Raw genomic sequence first — 24570 nt, forward strand, 5'->3', positions numbered from 1 at the left:
ACGACAATTGATCGCAGTTTGTCGAGATACTTTACAGTTTCTTCCAGAGGAGTCGGAGGATGACGATGAATAGCGACTAACTGTATAAGACAACAAATGCCTAATGGGCTGGTAAACCTGGCTTACTGGATTACCTGATTACTTTGTGCTTATTTAAGTAATTTTGATGATTTCCTGGGTGCCTTAAACCTAGGTATACATGTAGTGAAATTATACCAAGGTGAACCCAGGGTGTGCTCGCTTCAAAAGGGGCGTCTATAAGACCCGGGACAACCGGGGCGCACGGACACTCCAGCGGAACTCACTGTGACATAGTCCTGTAGTTTGAATGGTATGTACGCCCCTAAATGCTGCGCTGACTGTCCTCTCTATTGGACCATTGCCATATTGAATCGACCATTGCTCATGAAATACTCTGATTTTAATGCCTGTTGCATGAATGTATTTTTACAGGATGTACTTCAGATCTAAATGATATTAAACCTACCCAGAGGTCAAGTCGTGTCTGAGCTTGATTTTCACGACAATACACACTGAAAAAATCTCTCTAGGTTGACTACTATTCGACAGAGCCATTTTAGTGGATCAGGATGTCACCTTGGGATGCCATCTTGGACTTGTCAATAAATAATTAACTGATGGTAATTTTATTGATTCAATTGGATTCATTGGGCCCTAAAACCTAGGGTTAGATACCAAAACCACCTTTCTAGGTTGAATAATAATTGAGATATGGCCATTTTAAGCTCCCGGCGGCCATCTTGGACGCCATCTTGAAAATGACCCCTTTCCGGAAGTCAGACGTTACTAGATTTTTAGTATGTTATTTAGCATGCCCAATGGTACCAGAATCCATTGAAAAACCTTTTGTATCAATTTTTTGGGGGTTAGGTGAGTTTTTTTTCGTATATTGACCCTACCAGGAATAATTGGGGCTATTAGGTAAGTAGTAGTTGTAGCAATAGTAGTAGTACATCACATATAATTGGATGGAATATGTGCAATTTTTTTGCTTTATGAACCAAACTTTAAGGAAAATCAATGAAACCACTTTTTTTTTTTTTTACAAAATATGAATTTAAAATAAAAAATTTAAAATCCGTTTTGAATAAAAAAACAAAATTCGAATTCAAAATATTGAACTCACAAACTCTCACTAATAAAACTCAAGAAAGTGAAGCTTCCCACAAAGTGTGTGCGGCCTCCTCAGAGTTAAAGTTTCTCGAGACTTGTCACGTAACAGAAGGTCGGGTGCCATGAGAGTCTTTATTAGATAAAAATGAGAAATGAAACATCAACAAAGCTCATCCCTGCTTGTACTATGAGACATCCATGTGAGTGTAAGAAATCCCAAGTGAGAATGGCAATTTGTGTCGATTTTGGAACCAGGAGGGGGTTTGGGAGGAACGTCAGGTAAACATTTACCTGAACAAGCATCATCGATCGGATATCGGAAGATACGATTCTTCGATATCATACGTGCTCCGCCCTTACCTGCACACACACAAACACACACAAACACACACACACATACATACAATCAATTCCAAACTCAAGCAAGAAAGAGCAATCAGAGATTGCAAACAGTCACCAGGATGTATTTTCAGTGGTTTTTAAGGCTTTTGTGTTAAAACAAATATGGCGGCCGAACCACGTGACCGATGACGTCATCATTATTATTTTTTCGAAACTAATTTATTCCTAGATTATGCTCAAGAAATGTCATCTTGATCGGATGAAGTTTTGTACTTGTCGAATTATGACCATAATGGAGGCACCTATAACATCATCATTAACATATTTTATTCCCCATTGAGAGTTCTTTTCAATGAGCCATGTCTCAATTTTTTCTATGCGGTGCTTTCGGAGATATAGGGGTGCAAAGTTTTTTGTTTTTTTTTGTTTTTTTTTTGTATACAAGATCGAGGCTCGTGAAAGAGCTAACATTAATCACACAAAAAGACAAACCGACACACAAAACACAAAAAACAAGGGGAGCGGCAGACAAGATGGGGAGAGAGGGGGAAGGACACAAAAGAGAGGGGGAAGAGGGGGAAGGACACAAACACAACATTTGAGAGCAGGGACATCGGGAGGACTTGGGGGGAGGTGGGAGAGGAATAAAACATATGAACACTGCAAGGACTCTGGGGTGAATTACCGGGGGTAGAAAAGATCAAGGTTTTCGATGGGGGAAGATAAGAGATGGTGGTGAACAGCTGTTTTAAAGACCTGGAGGGAGGAGTGGGATTGAAGGGAGTGGGGGAGTTTGTTCCAGAGGCGGGAGAAAAGAGGAATGAAAGAGTGAAGGTGAGCAGAGAGCCGAGACTTTGGCAGTTTAACCATAAGAGGGTTGCAGGCAGATCTTGTGCGACCTGAAGGAATATTGGGGGGACAGAGCACAGAGAGAGCTGAGGGAGCAAGGCCGGAGAGGAGTCGGTAGAAGACAGAAAGACCACCAACCTGCCTGCGGTGAGTGAGTGAAAGGCCCTCGGTGTTGACTACATCGCAGGAGATTCCAATGATTCTGAAAGCTTTGGCCTCAACAGCGTGAAGCCGAGCAAGGTGTGAGGCAGGAGCACCAGCCCAGAGGGGGGAACAGTATTCCATTGAGCTGCGGATGAAAGCCTTGTATGTGGTGAGGAGCTCAGGTGTGCCAAGGAAGGACTTTGCACGACGGAGGATGCCCAGTCGGCGACTGGCTTTGGAGGCCAGCTTGGAAATGTGGTTTTCCCAAGAAAGATCATGGCAGATAGTGAGACCCAAAAGCTTGAGCGACAGAACTTCTTGGAGAGGATTGTTGAGAAAGTAGATGGGAGGGTTGTCCAGTCGGTCCTTTCGGAGAGACATTGTAAGAGTGTGAGATTTGTCAGGATTGAAAGACATGTTCCACTTGTTTGACCAGTCTGTGATTTTGTCCAGGTCTGCAGAGAGTGAGGAGGCTGCAGACTGCCGATCTGAGGGATGAGGAATGGAGCGACAGAGAGTAGAGTCGTCAGCAAAGAGATAGAGAGGATTTTCAAGAGAGTCAGAGAGATCATTGATGAAGACCAGAAAAAGCACAGGGCCCAGAACACTACCTTGGGGAACTCCAGCCTGAACAGGAAGAGGAGATGAGAGAAACCCATTCAGGGCCACACGTTGACTACGACCAGAGAGGAAGTCCGCCAGCCATGCGTGGAGATTTCCATGGATACCAAAGGAGGAGAGTTTGGTGAGCAGAGCAGGGTGCCAGACCGTATCGAAGGCACGTGAAATGTCAAGGGAGACAGCTCTAATTTCCTGTTTGGCGTTGAGGACCTCCATCCATTGTTGAGAAAGCAGAAGCAGCATGTCCAGAGTAGAGTGACCAGGTCTGAAACCAAATTGATGATCAGAGATCAAGCCATTGGAGAAGAGGAAAGATTTCATATCTGAAGCAATGATGGATTCCATGACTTTACTGATAATTGAGAGAAGGCTGATTGGTCTGTAGTTGCTAGGATCTGTTTTGCACCTTTTTGTGCAAAGCGGTGATGTTGGCAGATTTCCAAGCAGATGGCAGATGACCTTGAGCAAAAGAGAGTGTGAAGAGAACAGAGAGAGGGAGTGAAAGAGCGGAAGAACAAGATTTTAGGACCCGTGGGCTGATGCCGTCAGGTCCAGTTGCAGAATCAGAGTCGAGGGTTGACAGAAACTTTTCCACCTTGTCAGGAGGAAAAGACACAGAGTCCAGGAACAGCTGGGTACGACTGGGTACGGTGGGTACAGAGAGGGATGGGTTTGGGACACAAGATTTAGAGGCAAACACAGAGTTGAGGCATTCAGCTTTTTCACGTGCGGAGTCAGCCGTTAAGCCGTTTGAGGTGAGGGAGGGGATGGAGGGGGAACAAACACCAGAAACAGATTTGACCAGACGCCACCAGAATTTGGAAGAGGGAGACAGATAAGAGAGTTCGGTCTTGAGAATGGTGAGATATTGTTTCCTGGCTCTCCTGAGGGTGGACACACACTTGTTTCGGGCTTTGTGAAAGGAAATGAGATTTCCTTCCATTGGATTTGCTTTCCAGGAGACGAAAGCAAGTTGTTTCAGGGCAACAGCCTCACCACAAGATTCCGTGTACCATGGACGGGAGGAAGGGTATGACAACTGAAGACGAGATGGGATAAATCTGTGCATGAGAGAGAGCAATTTACTTTGAAAGAATTCCCAGGATGAGTTGATGTCAGAGGCGGTAGAGATGGGAGACCAGTCCAGATGATTGATGGCTGCTTGAACTTGAAGACCGTGCCAGTTGGCCTGAGTGAAATGCCAGACTCGTCGACGCTGAGGAGGCTCTCTGAGAATGGTCAGAGAGATGTCCACTTTGACAAGCGCATGATCAGATGAGCCGATTGGGGGGAGTTTTTCGAAGTTTTTCGAAGTTTTTCGAAAAATTCTTCTTTTCTTCGAAAACTTCGAGAAAAAAACACTTCGAAAAACGAAGTTTTTCGTTTTTTCCAAGATGGCGCCCGTACCACGTGACCTATGACGTCATAATTCTCATAAAAAATATTACACAGGTGGAGGTGCACCAATGGTGGAAATTTCCTGTCAATCGGACCAACGGTTGCAGAGAAAATCATATTTATTCTGTGCGGAGAAACAAACAAACAGACAAACAAACACAAACAAACAGACAAACAGACAAACAGACAAACAAACAAGGCAAAAAAGACAAACAAACAAAGAAACGGCCAATCAAACAAACAAACAGACAAACAAACAAACAAAAAAACAGACAAACAAACAAACAAGACAAAAAAAGACAAACAAACAGACAAACAAAAAAACAAACAGACAAACAAACACAAACAAACAGACAAACAAACAGACAAACAAACAAACAGACAAACAAACAAACAAACAAACAAACAGACAAAAAAAGACAAACAAACAAAGAAACAGACAATCAAACAAAAATACAAACAAACAAACAAACAAACAAACAGACAATCAAACAAACAGACAAAGAAACAAAGAAACAAACAAACATACAAACAAACAAACAGACAAACAAACAAACAAACAGACAATCAAACAAACAAACAGACAAACGGACTCAAATGCAATACCTTCTCCTCAGGCGAGGGTAAAAACCAACAAATCCAATGGACAGGCGACAAAGAAGAAGCAAATGTTGTGGCATTGGTGTGAATGAGCTCTGGAAGGGCCAGGGTTTGGATCCAAGATCCAGGATCTTCAACCCAGACAGTGAAAAGCTGACATACCACGATGAGGCCGCAGGCATCGGAGAGCCACAGCTGCTGACCCGGCCCTCTCAATCTTCCCAACATAAACGCACCGAGAGCTAGCCGGCCTCTCTGATGTTAGCGCTTCAAAGGGAATCCACGAGATCCATGTGGAGATGCAGTTCATTTGTTTGCTTCCTTGTTCGACTCACGAAGGCACTGACATGCAATAATGGACTATCACATGATATTCCACATAATTACGCGTCATCACATGCTATCTGAAGGTGGACGGAGGTTATGTTTTCACCCCGTGTCTGTCTGTGAGCAGGATAGCTAAAGCAGTTATGGACGGATCTGGAGGAAACCTGGTGGACAGATGGAGTGTGTGCCATGGATGGATTGATTTGATGTTGGTGAAGATCCGATTCGAGATTTTTTTCTAATTTCTAAGTGAATTTTCACCATTGAGAGATGCGTACAAAAAAGATATATAGCATGACATCTCAAAATCTTGTGGACGAATTATGACAAAACTGAGTGTATGAGTTGGTGAGGAGACAAGAACAAGCTGATTCGATTTTGGACAAGCTCCGGATCCGGATCCGGCCTTTGAGTGGGACACAAAACATAAACTGTTCAGCCTGGTGGAAGTATGCTCCCTATCAAGTGCTGCTCTAATATCATGTGCAATCACCTCTGCGTTATCACATGCTATTGCATGTTATTATGTGCTATGACATGCTATCACACGTAATCACATGCTATCACATTCCAGTGTGTGTTATCAGATTCATTCATGTTATCACAAAATATCAAAAGATATCATATTCTACCACATGTTATCACATGTTATCACATTCTGGTGTGTGTTATCAGATTCATTCATGTTATCACAAAATATCAAAAGATATCATATTCTTCCACATGTTATCACATGTTATCACATTCTGGTGTGTGTTATCAGATTCATTCATGTTATCACAAAATATCAAATGATATCATATTCTATCACATGTTATCACATGTTATCACATTCTGGTGTGTGTTATCAGATTCATTCATGTTATCACAAAATATCAAATGATATCATATTCTATCACATGTTATCACATGTTCTCACATTCTGGTGTGTGTTATCAGATTCATTCATGTTATCACAAACTATCAAATGTCATCATATTCTACCACATGTTCTCACAATCTGGTGTGTGTTATCAGATTAATTCATGTTATCACAAACTATCAAATGTCATCATATTCTACCACATGTTATCACATTCTGGTGTGTGTTATCAGATTCATTCATGTTATCACAAAATATCAAATGATATCATATTCTACCACATGTTATCACATGTTATCACATTCTGGTATGTGTTATCAGATTCATTCATGTTATCAAAAAATATCAAATGAGATCATATTCTACCACATGTTATCACATTCTGGTGTGTGTTATCAGATTCATTCATGTTATCACAAAATATCAAATGATATCATATTCTACCACATGTTATCACATTCTGGTGTGTGTTATCAGATTCATTCATGTTATCACAAAATATCAAATGATATCATATTCTACCACATGTTATCACATTCTGGTGTGTGTTATCAGATTCATTCATGTTATCACAAAATATCAAAAGATATCATATTCTACCACATGTTATCACAATCTGGTGTGTGTTATCAGATTCATTCATGTTATCACAAAATATCAAAAGATATCATATTCTACCACATGTTATCACATGTTATCACATTCTGGTGTGTGTTATCAGATTCATTCATGTTATCACAAAATATCAAAAGATATCATATTCTACCACATGTTATCACATGTTATCACATTCTGGTGTGTGTTATCAGATTCATTCATGTTATCACAAAATATCAAATGATATCATATTCTACCACATGTTATCACATGTTATCACAATCTGGTGTGTGTTATCAGATTCATTCATGTTATCACAAAATATCAAATGAGATCATATTCTACCACATGTTATCACATTCTGGTGTGTGTTATCAGATTCATTCATGTTATCACAAAATATCAAATGATATCATATTCTACCACATGTTATCACATGTTATCACAATCTGGTGTGTGTTATCAGATTCATTCATGTTATCACAAAATATCAAATGAGATCATATTCTACCACATGTTATCACATTCTGGTGTGTGTTATCAGATTCATTCATGTTATCACAAAATATCAAATGATATCATATTCTACCACATGTTATCACATGTTATCACAATCTGGTGTGTGTTATCAGATTCATTCATGTTATCACAAAATATCAAATGAGATCATATTCTACCACATGTTATCACAATCTGGTGTGTGTTATCAGATTCATTCATGTTATCACAAAATATCAAATGAGATCATATTCTACCACATGTTATCACATTCTGGTGTGTGTTATCAGATTCATTCATGTTATCACAAAATATCAAATGATATCATATTCTACCACATGTTATCACATTCTGGTGTGTGTTATCAGATTCATTCATGTTATCACAAAATATCAAATGAGATCATATTCTACCACATGTGTTACGTGGTCCCCTCGGTGAATACCTGGTCTCGGTGACCCCCGGACCGTGAGAGGAACTTCGCCAGAAAGTTGTATTATATATGCGCTTTCGCCACGCAATCCATATGAATTCCACCCAAGAGACAACTGATGTTCAAGGATATATTTCAATGGTAATGATACCATACAATTTCAATGATACAACCACGGAGATTTTCCCCGAGCAATCAACAATAAACAACCATCAACAATTCCCAATCCACAATCAATTCCCTATGATTAAGATGGCCATCTTATATGTGTGTGTCCCCGTGGGTACTCACGACCCCCTTTTGGTCTCGGTCCCGCACAATGTCTCTGGGCCCCTCCTGACCAAGATGATGGTCGGCGTCGCCGCACTCGGGCGGTTGAACGAACCCCGGGTGGACGTGTTTCCACCGGGCAGGTATCGTACCAGGCACCCCGGCTGCAGCCCCTCGTGGCCACGCGAAGCGGGTACAGGAAAGCAAGCCAAAAGCCCCACGCCGCTTGCAAGGCGTGTTAGGCCCCAACGGGCGACCCGTACATGTCTTTTTAGACGGTGTCGCGAACGGTGCCAAACGCTGGGTCGGTGCACGGCCACACGACAGTTTGACGTCCACCGGGCAGGTATCCGTCCCGGTAACTCCTCTCGCCAGACGGGCTCGGGAACGCCGCTTTTCCACACGGCTCAATCAATCCCACCTTTCGTCGGAGCGGGGCGAGGAAGAAGAATACTCGTCCTTTTTCTTCCTCGTGTCTTGTCCTCCTCCGTTTCCGGTCACTTCCGTTTCCGGACACTTTTTCAGAAGGGCTCCTGACCCTCCAACCACAACAACCCTTAATCTACTAAACATGGATAAGCAAAGACCTGAATGGTAATTCACATACATTCACATAAATATGTAACACATGTTATCACATTCTGGTGTGTGTTATCAGATTCATTCATGTTATCACAAAATATCAAATGATATCATATTCTACCACATGTTATCACATTCTGGTGTGTGTTATCAGATTCATTCATGTTTTCACAAAATATCAAATGATATCATATTCTACCACATGTTATCACATTCTGGTGTGTGTTATCAGATTCATTCATGTTATCACAAAATATCAAATGATATCATAATCTACCACATGTTATCACATTCTGGTGTGTGTTATCAGATTCATTCATGTTATCATAAAATATCAAATGATATCATAATCTACCACATGTTATCACATTCTGGTGTGTGTTATCAGATTCATTCATGTTATCACAAAATATCAAATGATATCATATTCTACCACATGTTATCACATGTTATCACAATCTGGTGTGTGTTATCAGATTCATTCATGTTATCACAAAATATCAAATGAGATCATATTCTACCACATGTTATCACAATCTGGTGTGTGTTATCAGATTCATTCATGTTATCACAAAATATCAAATGATATCATATTCTACCACATGTTATCACATTCTGGTGTGTGTTATCAGATTCATTCATGTTTTCACAAAATATCAAATGATATCATAATCTACCACATGTTATCACATTCTGGTGTGTGTTATCAGATTCATTCATGTTTTCACAAAATATCAAATGATATCATATTCTACCACATGTTATCACATTCTGGTGTGTGTTATCAGATTCATTCATGTTATCATAAAATATCAAATGATATCATAATCTACCACATGTTATCACATTCTGGTGTGTGTTATCAGATTCATTCATGTTATCACAAAATATCAAATGATATCATATTCTACCACATGTTATCACATGTTATCACAATCTGGTGTGTGTTATCAGATTCATTCATGTTTTCACAAAATATCAAATGAGATCATATTCTACCACATGTTATCACATTCTGGTGTGTGTTATCAGATTCATTCATGTTATCACAAAATATCAAATGATATCATATTCTACCACATGTTATCACATGTTATCACAATCTGGTGTGTGTTATCAGATTCATTCATGTTTTCACAAAATATCAAATGAGATCATATTCTACCACATGTTATCACATTCTGGTGTGTGTTATCAGATTCATTCATGTTATCACAAAATATCAAATGATATCATATTCTACCACATGTTATCACATGTTATCACAATCTGGTGTGTGTTATCAGATTCATTCATGTTATCACAAAATATCAAATGATATATTCTACCACATGTTATCACATTCTGGTGTGTATCAGATTCATTCATGTTATCACAAAATATCAAATGATATCATATTCTACCACATGTTATCACATGTTATCACATTCTGGTGTGTGTTATCAGATTCATTCACGTTATCACAAAATATCAAATGATATCATAATCTACCACATGTTATCACCCGCCATCACATTTTATCATGGGCTCGCATAAGTTATCCCATGTTATCACACACTGTGCCATGCCATCATTTGTTGCCACAAGCTGGCACGTATCATCCCATGGTATCCCGTGTTTTTATGTGTTCAAAATTATCACAAATACGGAAACTCAGCAATAAAATCACTAAACTGTTGTCATGGTGACATGTTTGTTGAAACAAACAATCGTTTTGTGGTGTCGTACTGTTTCACCAATTGAGAAAAAAGGAAATGAAAATTATTATTGTATTATTATATTTATTATAATACTATAATTATATAATTATTATAATATTATTATTATATTATTATATTATATTATAGCACTCGAGTCCCCTTCTTTGGAAAAAATAAATTATATAAGAGATGGATTTAATGAGGATATTTTGAGGAACGTGAACTGTGTAATAATAATAATAATAGTAAATAAACGGTCATGTGATCAGGTTGAAGGAACCGAGTTGGGGTTAATGGGGGGAACCGAATACACAAACACGAATGTAATAATTCGAAAATAATGATGGGGGATATTAGAACGTGTTGATTTTGGATTGTTTCTGATGTAACTTTCTAAAAATTGTTACAAGAATTCCAGAATGTCATAAATCACGAAAAGCACGTTAATAGTTGCCCGAGTTATGTCAAAGAAATCAAAATCTGGCACAAAACGAATGAAAACAACGATGGGGGTGACGAGGTAGGGGGGAAGTGTTTTACATGTGGGAGAAACTGCTACAGCAAATGTGTTTAATATACAAGTACATGTAGGATATGCTGAAAGCATACCAGGTAGTTTGCTGATGTGGGTATGTGTTGGTGAGACCGTGAGGGTCGGGGTAAGGGTAGGAGTGGGGGAATGAGGTGGAAATGGAGTTGAGAATGGGAGAGGGCTAAAAATGGGGATGGGAATGGAGAAGAGCGTGTGGGTGGGGATGTGGGGTTGAGGGTGTGGGTGGGGATGTGGGGTTGAGGGTGTGGGTGGGGATGTGGGGTTGAGGGTGTGGGTGGGGATGTTGGGTTGAGGGTGTGGGTGGGGATGTGGGGTTGAGGGTGTGGGTGGGGATGTGGGGGTGAGGGTGTGGGTGGGGATGTGGGGTTGAGGGTGTGGGTGGGGATGTGGGGTTGAGTGTGTGGGTGGGGATGTGGGGTTGAGGGTGTGGGTGGGGATGTGGGGTTGAGGGTGTGGGTGGGGATGTGGGGTTAAGGGTGTGGGTGGGGATGTGGGGTGTAGGGTGTGGGTGGGGATGTGGGGTTGAGGGTGTGGGTGGGGATGTGGGGTTGAAGGTGTGGGTGGGGATGTGGGGGTGAGGGTGTGGGTGGGGATGTGGGGGTGAGGGTGTGGGTGGGGATGTGGGGTTGAGGGTGTGGGTGGGGATGTGGGGTTGAGGGTGTGGGTGGGGTGTGCACATGTGCAGCTCAGTAAGGTAATGGGGTTGGGGATGCCATGGCTCACTCATTCAACATGTACATATATGCCTCAATGAGGTAATACCGATGAGGAGGTGGGGGTGGTGGTAGGGATACCATATATACATGTGTGGTAGGGACACTTGTAAATGTTTGCAAACTTTCCATTGGTGTAAAGGACAAGCAGGGTTTACACCTTGTAAATGGTGGTACATGCAGTAAAAGTGTAAACGTTTGGCAACTTGTTTCCATAATTGCTTTGGTTTGGGTTCAACCAAAACATCATGAGGAACACGCATGGCTCACCATTGGTTGTTTGAGTGCTCGCTTCAAGAAATAGATGGAAATAACGAAAATAAATAAATAAAAGTTTCCTCACAAGAATTATGTCACGTGGCTTTAAAACCATAAATCCGCTTATTTGTCGATCATGTTATTGATTTGATTATTTGAAACTCATCTTGCAGTAAATGTGCAATGGGCTGGCAAGATAGCCGAGACTTATGCACATTCTCCATGGGGAGTCCAGCCAGGGTTTGAATCCACACCCAACTATTGAAATTGAAATATCATCAATGATCTCTCCGACTCTCTTGAAAATCCTCTCTATCTCTTTGCTGATGATTCCACTCTCTGCCGCTACATTCTTCATCCCTCAGATCGGCAGTCTGCAGCCTCCTCACTCTCTGCAGACCTGGACAAAATCACAGACTGGTCAAACAAGTGGAACATGTCTTTCAATCCTGACAAATCTCACACTCTTACGATGTCTCTCCGAAAAGACCGACTGGACAACCCTCCCATCTACTTTCTGAATAATCCTCTCCAAGAAGTTCTGTCACTCAAGCTTTTGGGTCTCACTATCTGCCATGACCTTTCCTGGGAAAACCACATTTCAAATCTGGCCTCCAAAGCCAGTCGCCGACTGGGCATCCTCCGTCGTGCGAAGTCCTTCCTTGGCACACCTGAGCTCCTCACCACATACAAGGCTTTCATCCGCAGCTCAATAGAATAATGCTCTCCCCTATGGGCTGGTGCTCCTGCCTCACACCTGGCTCGGCTTCACGCTGTTGAAACCAAAGCATTCAGAATCATTGGAATCTCCCACGATGAAGCTAACTCCGAGGGCCTCTCACTCACTCACCGCAGGCAGGTTGGTGGTCTTTTCGTCTTCTACCGACTCCTCTCTGGCCTTGCCCCCCCCCCCCCCCCCCAGCTCTCTCTGGGCTCTGTCCCCCAAATATTCCTACAGGTCGCACAAGATCTGCCTGCAACCCTCTTATGGTTAAACTGCCAAAATCAAGACTTTCTGCTCACCTTCACTCCTTCAATTCCTCTTTTCTCCCGCCTCTGGAACAAACTCCCTCACTCTCTTCAATCCCACTCCACCCTCCAGGTCTTTAAAACAGCTGTTCACCACCATCTCTTATCTTCCCCCATCCAAAACCTTGATCCTTTCTACCCCCACTAATTCACCCCAAATCCACTTTTCTTTTGGAAATACCGACTTTTTTCTTTCCTGGAGTTCCAACAGTGTCCATGTGTTTTATACTTTCCCACCCCTCCCTCCCTCCCCCGCCTTCCCATGCTTCCTCCCCCCAAGCCCCCACCTCCCACAGATCTTCCGTTGTCGCTGTTTTCTGCTGTTGTACTTGTGTGCTTCCCTCTCTCTCCCATCTTAACTCCCGCTCCCTTTTTTGTATGTTTTGTGTCCGTTTGTTGTTGTTGTTGTTTTGTGATTGATGTTGGCTCTTACACGAGCCTCGATCTTGTATACAAAAACAAAAAAAAAAACAACTATAAACTGCCATCCAGGTGTGTCGCAGGTAGGACAAACATTGATGTGTGTGCTCCGTCTCTGATGGATGTTAATCTGGAGGATCCATCTGCCAACACTAGTTGCTGGTAAACGATAAACACCCCTCAGTGTCTCACCAAAAGTAGGTGAGTTATCACTGGCACCCTCAACAAATTACAAATACCTGGCCAAATCACCTATAGTCAAACATCAGGCGTGATCAGCCAGTTCATGAAAGACTTGGCCCAAAAACGTCCCCTCGCTAACTCCAAATTAATATGGGAATATTGATAATTGGGGCTGTTAAGAAGTAGTAGTAGAAGTAGTAGTAATAGTAGTAGTCATAATAATAAAGGTAGTAATATAAGTAGTAGTTTTAGTAGTTGTTGATGAACACCACCACCAGAATGTTTAACCACCGAAACCGTAGAGTGTGCGGCCCTGGCGCTTCAAAGCGTACACCACATCCATGGCAGTGACGGTCTTTCGCTTGGCGTGCTCCGTGTAGGTGACAGCATCGCGGAGCACATTTTCCAGGAACACCTTGAGAACTCATATCATTCACTTTGATGACATTGTTACGGTGTGAACCTTGTGGTTTGGTTGCATGTATAGCAGACTCTAACTTTTACTACTCTGACTACTACTACTACTTTTACTACTCTGACTACTCTAACTACTACTACTACTACTACTACTACTACTACTACTTATATTACTACCTTTATTACTACGACTACTACCACTACTACTACTACTACTACTACTACTATGAGTAGTAGTAGCAGTAGTAGTAGTAGTAGTAGTCATAGTTGTAATATAAGTAGTAGTAGTAGTCATAGTAGTTAGATTACTAGTAGCAGTAGTAGTTGTAGTAGTAGTAGTAGTCATAGTTGTAATATAAGTAGTAGTTTTAGTAGTAGTAGCAGTAGTAGTAGTAGTAGTAGTAGTAGTAGTAGTAGTAGTCATAGTTGTAATATAAGTAGTAGTAGTAGTCATAGTAGTTAGATTACTAGTAGCAGTAGTAGTTGTAGTAGTAGTAGTAGTCATAGTTGTAATATAAGTAGTAGTTTTAGTAGTAGTAGCAGTAGTAGTACTAGTAGTAGTAGTAGTAGTAGTAGTAGTAGTAGTAGTCATAGTTGTAATATAAGTAGTAGTAGTAGTCATAGTAGTTAGATTACTAGTAGCAGTAGTAGTTGTAGTAGTACCAGTAGTCATAGTTGTAATACAAGTAGTAGTTTTAGTAGTAGTAGCAGTAGTAGTAGTAGTAGTAGTAGTAGTAGTAGTAGTGGTAGTAGTCATAGTTGTAATATAAGTAGTAGTTTTAGTAGTAGTAGTAGTAGTAGTAGTAGTAGTAGTGGTAGTAGTCATAGTTGTAATATAAGTAGTAGTTTTAGTAGTAGTAGTAGTAGTAGTAGTAGTAGTAGTAGTAGTAGTGGTAGTAGTCATAGTTGTAATATAAGTAGTAGTTTTAGTAGTAGTAGTAGTAGTAGTAGTAGTAGTAGTAGTAGTGGTAGTAGTCATAGTTGTAATATAAGTAGTAGTTTTAGTAGTAGTAGTAGTAGTAGTAGTAGTAGTAGTGGTAGTAGTCATAGTTGTAATATAAGTAGTAGTTTTAGTAGTAGTAGTAGTAGTAGTAGTAGTAGTAGTAGTGGTAGTAGTCATAGTTGTAATATAAGTAGTAGTTTTAGTAGTAGTAGTAGTAGTAGTAGTAGTAGTAGTAGTGGTAGTAGTCATAGTTGTAATATAAGTAGTAGTTTTAGTAGTAGTAGTAGTAGTAGTCAGAGTGGTAAAAGTTAGTGTGTGCTATACATGCAACCAAACCACAAGGTTCACACCGTAACAATGTCATCAAAGTGAATGATAACAATCGCAATGGGGATGGTAACATTCAAAGTTCATACAAGTTGCTCGTGGTTCGCCCCAGAGATGGTTGAAGACCGAGGAGGGGGTGTTTTGAAGAAGGGCCAAAATCGTCATCTTTTCCAAGCTTCGCCCACACCGCTGGCTACACGTTTCAGACAGAACGGACCTTTGTCTAAGTCAGCACTGGCATTCCAATGCTCCAAACACCAACAGGGCGGGCCTGAGCGGCACTAGGCCCAAACACAGACCTTTGCTGTACGGTTAACAGGCCCAGTTGTGCTGGCGATGCCTCACACAACCCATTAACCTCACACAAGGCTGGCTCTGTGGGTCAATCAGAATCGCCTTTTTCTCTTCGGGAACTTTCTGCCGGTGGATGAACCGAACACCTTCAATAACGCACGCACCCTGTGCAGGTAAACTGACTGAACAATTTGTTCTACAATGGGACATTCCACAGTATGTTCATTCATTTTGTGGGTAACCGGTACGTGTCGAAATGTGTTTTTTTTTCTCTTTAATCCAGGAGAGCTAGGCCAAAGGAGCAGACACTTGTGAATGAAACGCAACTTTACAAGACTAACACCAACCCAGGTGGAGTAAGGATTAGAGTGTCTGCTCCGAGTCTGGGAGATCAACAGTTTGCAATCCCGACCGAGTCATACCAAAAACTTTAACAATTGTACTTGCTGCTTCCTTGCTTGATGCTCAGCATTACAAAGGACAGTGCACGGATGAACAACCATAAGTTTGCAATTATAGTTTGATGGGCCGAGTGGCCTCTTCCTGCTGCTTCAAAGTTCCTTGTGAGGGAACTCGTATTATCATTCCTCATCTTGGATATGTCAAGAATTGCAGGCCCCATAATCGAACACATCAGTGTGGATGTGCATGGAAGATGTGAATTTTTGGGACAAAAATGGAGGCAAACACAAAGCATTGATATATATATATATCTATATATATCTATATATATATATATATATATATATATATATATATATATATATATATATATATATATACAGTATATGCGTTTGTGTGTGTGTATATTGTACTTGCTATATATATGCTCCGACAATGTATTGACTCAGGGAGCTGAATAAATATGTAAATTGGATATCTCTGTATTATTTCATTTTTAATTGTTTTGTAAAAATTTCAAAAAATATATTCCACTTTGACATTATGGGGTATTTTATGGGGTATTATGTGCATATCATTGACAGAAAATCTCAATTTAATCCATTTTAAATTCAGGCTGTAACACAACAAAACGTGAAAAATGTCAAGGGGTGTGAATACTTTCTGAACGCCCAGTATATTCGGCACATTAGCAAAAGCAACCATCTCGAGCAACGGCAAAAGTTCAAGTTAATCGATGAATTTAAATTATTTCATGGACTTTAAAAAGGGTACGTGGGTTGTTCTGTTGGTTTCGCTCAGAACCAAAACTCTGAACCACTTATACCACCCACCACAAAATGGTGGTGCAACATCGGCCAGTGAGATAAGGGAGCAATTGGTCATCCTGTTTGCCAAAAAATGCTATAAGTACTGGTCACTTCAGTCTAAACTTGCGGCCTAAAAACTGTCTCCAAAGCCAAAGCCACGAATTCCACATTTACGTTTATACGCCTTTCAATATTTTCACCTTTTGTTTCCTTATAACCTGGAATGAAATTGCATGAAATCAGACTTTTTCACCTTTATTTACACATCATGACCCACACCATCCAAGTGAAAAAACAAATTCTACAAATTTCAGAAAATTAATTTAAAATACAAAGACTAGAATATTGTTATGAATTTTGGGGTAGAGTGATATATAGATCAGGTAGATCTGTGTCGGTATCATGCTCCAACTGTCGTGAAGAAGAAGAACCATTTCGATGTACATAAGTAGAGGACCTGTTTAGCCCGGATGTCGGATAAGCTTGTATATTTGTGGTCATACAAGAATGGACTTGTGTTAACTAGAGTAGGGATTATGTTAATTCGCCGGTTCGTGAGACCTTGTGAATGATCCTTCGTCCCGTTTGGCACTGCACCTAGACACTAGTTAGTTAGGCCCGTTAGTACACTAATTAATAAACGATAATAAAGAGTAAAAAACTAACAGGAAGTGCAGGCAGGAAGCGTCCACGCATTGCGCCAACATGGCGATAAAACATTGTTCAGGCCGGCTGAGGTCACGCCCACCTCGCGACAGATTGGTCGACCGGTTTGATGGGGAGCTCACACCAATGGTAGGGAGGGCCAATCGGCACGCAGCTACCAGCCGATTGGGGTAAGAAGGGAGCCGTGATTGGTCACCACAAAGAACAGGCAGGCCACGTGAGCCATGCCACTCGCTATTGGGCCAGGTGTCGACCAACGGGAAGGCCAGGGTAGGGAGGGACTCGTGATTGTTCAAGGCAAGTAAGAAGCGGCACGCTGATTGGTGGAGAGGACAGCTGACATCATGAGACGGCCAATAAAAGAACTGGCTGGCATGCATTTTATTCTTCTCGTTTTGGATCCCTTCGTGCCCGGACCTCTTCCCTCTGCTGCCTCTTGGATTCCTTTGCCCTCGACCTCTTGCTCCTCTCGCCCACCTCGACTCTTGCTTCTGGTGCCTGCGTGCGAGAGTGTGCTGACGAGAGTACGAGTGCTGTGGCGTGAGACGGACCGTGCAGCGAGGCCTGTTTTCGCGCCAACGTCGGGCGGTTTTCCCGCCAACCGGAGCCGCGTCGGGACTGCGCGCTTGGGGCCTGGCGATCCCTGACACACCAGCCGAGTTGAGCTAAGTCCCCACAATAAAACCACACACTATTATTTTCTTTTCTATTCCCCTGTGTCTGTGTGCAAGTCTGGTGTGTGGGATCCCAAATTAGGAATATAGTTTTTATCATCGCGTTGTCCCCGATATTCTAATAATGAATCCTTTGTTATTTTCTCTGTACATTTTACATCGGGTTTGGTGTGAGTTAATTTCTTTGCAGGCTTTGGAACTGCCCGGCGAGATCGCGTCAGGTAAAAACTTCCAGCTTCTTCTTCTTCTCTCTTCCTCTCGCGCGTAGAAAATAAATCCGCTATTGAACAACGCCTCGAAGTAACGCTCGATTGCTATCCGTGATGTCCCGGTCTTCACCGAGGGGAATCACGCAACAATATCTTGGTTGGATAAGTGTCCACCCCCCCCCCCCCCCCATATAATAGCAATTGTAAATTAGCTCAGGTGTAACCAATGACACTCAAAATCACACACCAAGTTAATTCACCTCCACCTGTGTTAAATTGTACTGATTCTGATTATTTCAGAATAAAATCAGCCGTTCCTGTAGATTTCCTCTGCTGGGTAGTGCATTTCACAGCAAAGACTCAACCATGCGCACCAAGGAGCTTTCAAAAGATCTCCGGGATAAAGTTGTGGAACTATGAATGCGAAACCGTGATTGTGTTTACATGCGGAGAGTGAGCAGCTACATACGGGTGGAAACTCAAAATCTTAATTGTTTTGAGAGGTTAATGAAACCTCCCACCCACCTTAGAATACCCGTTGGGACCCCAAAATGGTCCACAGAAGGTTTGGTGGGGCTACCCCCAAAACTGAGTGAGTAGTTTGGGGACAGACAGACAGTCCTGCTTTATTATATAGATACACCTCCCTCTACACTCTACCGGTTCATGCATGTGGATGATGACGTCATCAGTGCACAAAACTAAACAGTAATCTGGAGCTATCCAGTGGTTATTTTATGTTTAAAAGCAAATTACACAGCAAACTTTTAAGAATTCAGCGGGTGTTCATGATGGCATGCCCTTTCACAGTTTTAGGCACACACTATATTCTCTAATTGCCAATGAAGCCAGAAATAAAGCGGAAAAAACACGAGCGATCGGTGTTCGTTTGCGTGAAGAGCGGGATGTTCATCGATAATCATCATATTAAAATACGGACTAAACCAGAGGTCCTCTTTATGAAAATAACTCACGGCACAGCAACACCCGGGGGTTCAGTGCATAAGGGTACTGGGTAGACTAAACAAAGATCATAAAATCAGAGAACAGTGGGGCAGACTGCCATAGTGGCCAGCTGGCCGGATTCAGGTATAGGTATGAAAGAATTTGGGGAATGTTCAACAAACCTGCAGACTGTCTCGGCTCGACACTCTGTGTCTGTGCTGAACTACACAAACTATTACAGGGTAAACAATCACCCCGTTACATGTCGATCACCCCGTTACATGTCGATCACCCCGTTACATGTCGATCACCCCGTTACATGTCGATCACCCCGTTACATGTCGATCACCCCGTTACATGTCGATCACCCCGTTACATGTCGATCACCCCGTTACATGTCGATCACCCCGTTACATGTCGATCACCCCGTTACATGTCGATCACCCCGTTACATGTCGATCACCCCGTTACATGTCGATCACCCCGTTACATGTCGATCACCCCGTTATATGTCGATCACCCCGTTACATGTCGATCACCCCGTTACATGTCGATCACCCCGTTACATGTCGATCACCCCGTTACATGTCGATCACCCCGTTACATTTCCAGTGATAACTCTTATCCAGCATTGTTTACCATATAGAAAATGCTTCACTTTTGAAGTTTTGTTGGCTCCAAACCACAAAACACGTGTGGAATTCCACTGGACCCGCACCATGGAAGCTATGACAGTCTGTCGGCAATTCGTGCGTGCACATGAAAGGTTGGGAATGAATTCCGAGGTTAACTGGATAATAGTTTGGGAATGAACTCTGGGTATACTGAATGGGAGGTTTGTAATGTACCCTGGGTATACTGAATGGGAAGTTTGTAATGTACCCTGGGTATACTGAATGGGAGGTATGTAATGTACCCTGGGTATACTGAATGGGAAGTTTGTAATGTACCCTGGGTATACTGAATGGGAGGTATGTAATGTACCCTGGGTATACTGAATGGGAAGTTTGTAATGTACCCTGGGTATACTGAATGGGAGGTATGTAATGTACCCTGGGTATACTGAATGGGAAGTTTGTAATGTACCCTGGGTATACTGAATGGGAGGTTTGTAATGTACCCTGGGTATACTGAATGGGAAGTTTGTAATGTACCCTGGGTATACTGAATGGTAAGTTTGTAATGTACCCTGGGTATACTGAATGGGAGGTTTGTAATGTACCCTGGTTATACTGAATGGGAGGTTTGCAATGTACCCTTGGTATAGTGAATGGGAGGTGTGTAATGTACCCTGGGTATTGTGAATGGGGGGTTTGTTATGTACCTTTGTTATACTGAATGGGAGGTTTGCAATGTACCCTTGGTATAGTGAATGGGGGGTTTGTAATGTGCCTTTGTTATACTGAATGGGAGGTTTGCAATGCATACTGGGTATACTGAATGGGAGGTTTGCAATGCACCCTGAGTATACTGAATGGGAGGCTTGCAATGTACCCTTGGCATGCTGAATGGGAGGTTTGCAATGCATACTGGGTATACTGAATGGGAGGCTTGCAATGTACCCTTGGCATGCTGAATGGGAGGTTTGCAATGCATACTGGGTATGTTGAATGGGAGGTTTGCAATGCATACTGGGTATACTGAATGGGAGGTTTGCAATGCACCCTGGGTATACTGAATGGGAGGCTTGCAATGCACTCTGGGTGGCTGGGTATACTGAATGGGAGATGTGCAATGCACCCTGGGTGGCTGGGTATACTGAATGGGAGGTGTGCAATGCACCCTGGGTGGCTGGGTATACTGAGCGGGAGGTTTGCAATGCATCCTGGGTGCCTGGGTATACTGAATGGGAGATTTGCAATGTACCCTTGGTATACTGAATTGGAGGTTTGCAATGCACCCTGGGTATACTGAATGGGAGGTTTGTCCGGCACTCCTTATTTAACCCAAGATGTCCGACAGTTAATCAAAGTATGGCGACTGAGATAACTCAGCACTTCAGTTTACATCACATTTCCTCACCAATAGAATGTCTCTTCCCTTATTTGCAGAGTTACTAAAAAACAGATTTAAACTCGAGCAACATATCGAGCCTCTCCTAAACCTCCTGGACTCCGTGTTTAAAATCTGGGTCATCCCAACCCAACCTGCCTGACACTTTGTGATCAAATCACGAGAAACATTCTTTAGCTTTTTATTCACAATTCAGGTTTGCAATTCCCGGAATAAAATATTCATATTACCCGTGGCTCGGTAAAGGTACAGCCAGGTATCACGCAATTCAAACCTGTTGCATAGAGTCACGAAGTTACTTTGAAGGTGTCATTGTTCATGTGTTTAATCTAACAGGTATTGTCCAGGGGAAAGACTACACCTGGTTTGTACAAAAGTAAACTAGAGATGCCTTTATAGCCTCGATGTGTAAGTCTGTGACGAGCATAATCCCAAAGTTGGTTATTGACCTTAAAAGCATTCCAGTGGAAGGCCTAGTCGTTTTGGAGGAATTCCCAAGCAGTGTAGGATAAGCCAAGGATGCATAAAATCCACAGCTGCACTCGTCAACTTCCATTGTGGAATAACAACAGAAGATTTGTAAAATAACTCGGTCATGATCGTTACAAAATGGGATCAAAAGGAGCAATATTCCTCAATTCAACCTGGAATGTTACCTCTGCCACCGAAGGTGGGCGAAGGTTATGTTTTCATCACTGTCTGTCTGTCTGTTGTGGACGGATTCACACGAAACTTGCTGGATGAGTTGGTTAGGTGACAAGAACAAGGTGATTCGATTTTGGCTCAGGTCCGAATCCAGACCCGACTTATCAATGGATACAAAACGTGAACTGATCACCTGGCGGAGGTATGCACTCTAGAGTGCCCTTATAGTTGTTTTGTTATCATCGTGATCAATGTATCTGTTCACAACAATAACCTGCTGATGATATGATTCAAAATGGCTATCCTGTCCCAACGTCCAGGAGCTAATGAAGACCCAAGTGCAGGTGTAAATGCATAGGTAGGTCTTGATAGTTTTTGAAGATCCTGTAGTTGACTATTCCACAATGTTTGACAAAGACGACTTCAGCCTTTCTAATTGACTCTGGTACAGCTATTACTATTAGAGTCCTTCACAGGACGGTTAATGAATTTATATAGGTATGTATGTATGTATATATATATATATATATATATATATATATGTATACACTACATGACCAAAAGTATGCGGACACCCCTTCTAATTATTGGATTCGGCTATTTCAGCCACACCCATTGCTGACAGGTATGTATAATCAAGCACACAGCCATGCCATCTCCATACACAAACATTGGCATTAGAATGGGCCGTACTGAAGAGCTCAGTGACTTTCAAAGTGGCACCGTCATAGGATGCCACCTTTACAACAAGTCAGTTCATCAAATTTCTGCCCTGCTAGAGCTGCGCCGGTCAACTGTAAGTGCTGTTATTGTGAAGTGGAAACGTCTAGGAGCAACAGCAGCTCAGCCGCAAAGTGGAAGGCCACACAAACTCACAGAACCGGACCGCCGAGTGCTGAAGCACATAGCGTGTAAAAATCGTCTGTCCTCGGTTGCAACACTCACTACCGAGTTCCAAACTGCCACGGGAAGCAACGTCAGCACAACAACAGTTTGTCGGGAGCTTCATGAAATGGGTTTCCATGGCCGTGCAGCCGCACACAAGCCTATGATCACCACGTGCAATGCCAAGCGTCGGCTGGAGTGGTGTAAAGCTCGCCACCATTGGACTCTGGAACAGTGGAAACGGGTTCTCTGGAGTGATGAATCACGCTTCAACATCTGGCAGTCCGACGGACGAATCTGGGTTTGGCTGATTCCAGGAGAACGCTACCTGCCCGAATGGATATTGCCAACTGTAAAGTTTGGTGGTGGAGGAATAATGGTCTGGGGCTGTTTTTCATGGTTCCGGCTTGGCCCCTTAGTTCTAGTGAGGGGAAATCTTTACGCAAAAGCATACAATGACATTGTAGAGTCTCGACGATTATGTGCTTCCAACTTTGTGGCAACAGTTTGGAGAAGGCCCTTTCCTGTTTCAGCATGCCAATGGCCCCGTGCGCAAAGCAAGGTCCATAGAGAAATGGTTTGTCGAGATCGATGTGGAAGAACTTGACTGGCCTGCACAGAGCCCTGACCTCAACCCCATCGAACACCTTTGGGATGAATTGGAACGCCAACTGCGAGCCAGGCATAATTGGCCAACATCAGTGCCGGACCTCACTAATGCTCGTGGCTGAATGGAAGGAAATCCCCACAGCAATGTTCCAACATCTAGTGGAAAGCCTTCCCAGAAGAGTGGAGGCTGTTATATCAGCAAAGGAGGGGGGAGGGGGGGGGGAGGACCAACTCCATTTTAATGCCTATGATTTTGGAATGAGATGTTCCATGTTTGGGTGTCCACATACTTTTGGTCATGTGTATATATATAAATATATATCAACGAATAGTTTTAAAGGTTTATATTCATTGATAAGTTTCCAATCCATGATGTGTTATCACTTATCAATCACCCATAACATCTCTGATACCCCCCACCCCCACTTGACGTACAACATCACACCACCCCAACTCACCACATACTTCACCATATGTACCGGCACAACCTCACCACATGTACCGGCACAACCTCACCACACGTACCGGCACAACCTCACCACACGTACCGGCACAACCTCACCACACGTATCGGCACAACCTCACCACATGTATCGGCACAACCTCACCACATGTATCGGCACAACCTCACCACACGTATCGGCATAACCTCACCACATGTATCGGCACAACCTCACCACACGTACCGGCACAACCTCACCACACGTATCGGCACAACCTCACCACACGTATCGGCAAAACCTCACCGCATGTACCGGCACAACATCACCACACGTACCGGCACGACCTCACCACACGTATCGGCACAACCTCACCACATGTACCGGCACAACCTCACGTACCGGCACAACCTCACCACACGTACCGGCACAACCTCACCACACGTACCGGCACAACCTCACCACACGTACCGGCACAACCTCGCCACACGTACCGACACAAAAACAACGCAGTTTTCCTCACCACCAAATGTGACTTCTCTCCTGCCTTTTACTCCAAACTTCCCGAAGTCTGCGTCTCAGAGCAGGAACCGGGAGCGCCACCATGCTGTCATGCCCAGAGGGTTGTCCCGGACCTGGAGAACCCTGAACGTGAGGCCCAGAACCGCGACTCAGGAGCGTAAGACCCAGGTCACTGAGACCTATAACGTGGACCCATTAATGGTGTAAATCTAAATGGTCATCCCCATGACACCTCAACCCTCTGACTCTCAGACCGT

At 42.7% G+C, this 24570-nt stretch overlaps 1 protein-coding gene across 1 annotated transcript in view; it reads right to left on the minus strand.

The window, feature by feature from the left end:
• The window catches only part of LOC137430953 (pleckstrin homology-like domain family B member 1), an 84396-nt gene extending 59970 nt beyond the window's left edge, over positions 1 to 24426 (minus strand). The window contains exons 1-2 of the mRNA XM_068121742.2: positions 24315 to 24426; positions 1426 to 1494 (exon numbers count right to left, since the gene is read on the minus strand). Of these exons, the coding sequence (XP_067977843.2) occupies positions 1426 to 1440 (15 nt within the window). The 5' untranslated portion in view covers positions 1441 to 1494; positions 24315 to 24426. The remainder of the gene's footprint in view (positions 1 to 1425; positions 1495 to 24314) is intronic.
• Positions 24427 to 24570: the final 144 nt, after the last annotated feature.

This window comes from Myxine glutinosa, chromosome 7 (genome assembly GCF_964187855.1).
Source record: "Myxine glutinosa chromosome 7, kmMyxGlut1.1, whole genome shotgun sequence".
Classification (NCBI taxonomy): Eukaryota; Metazoa; Chordata; class Myxini; order Myxiniformes; family Myxinidae; genus Myxine; species Myxine glutinosa.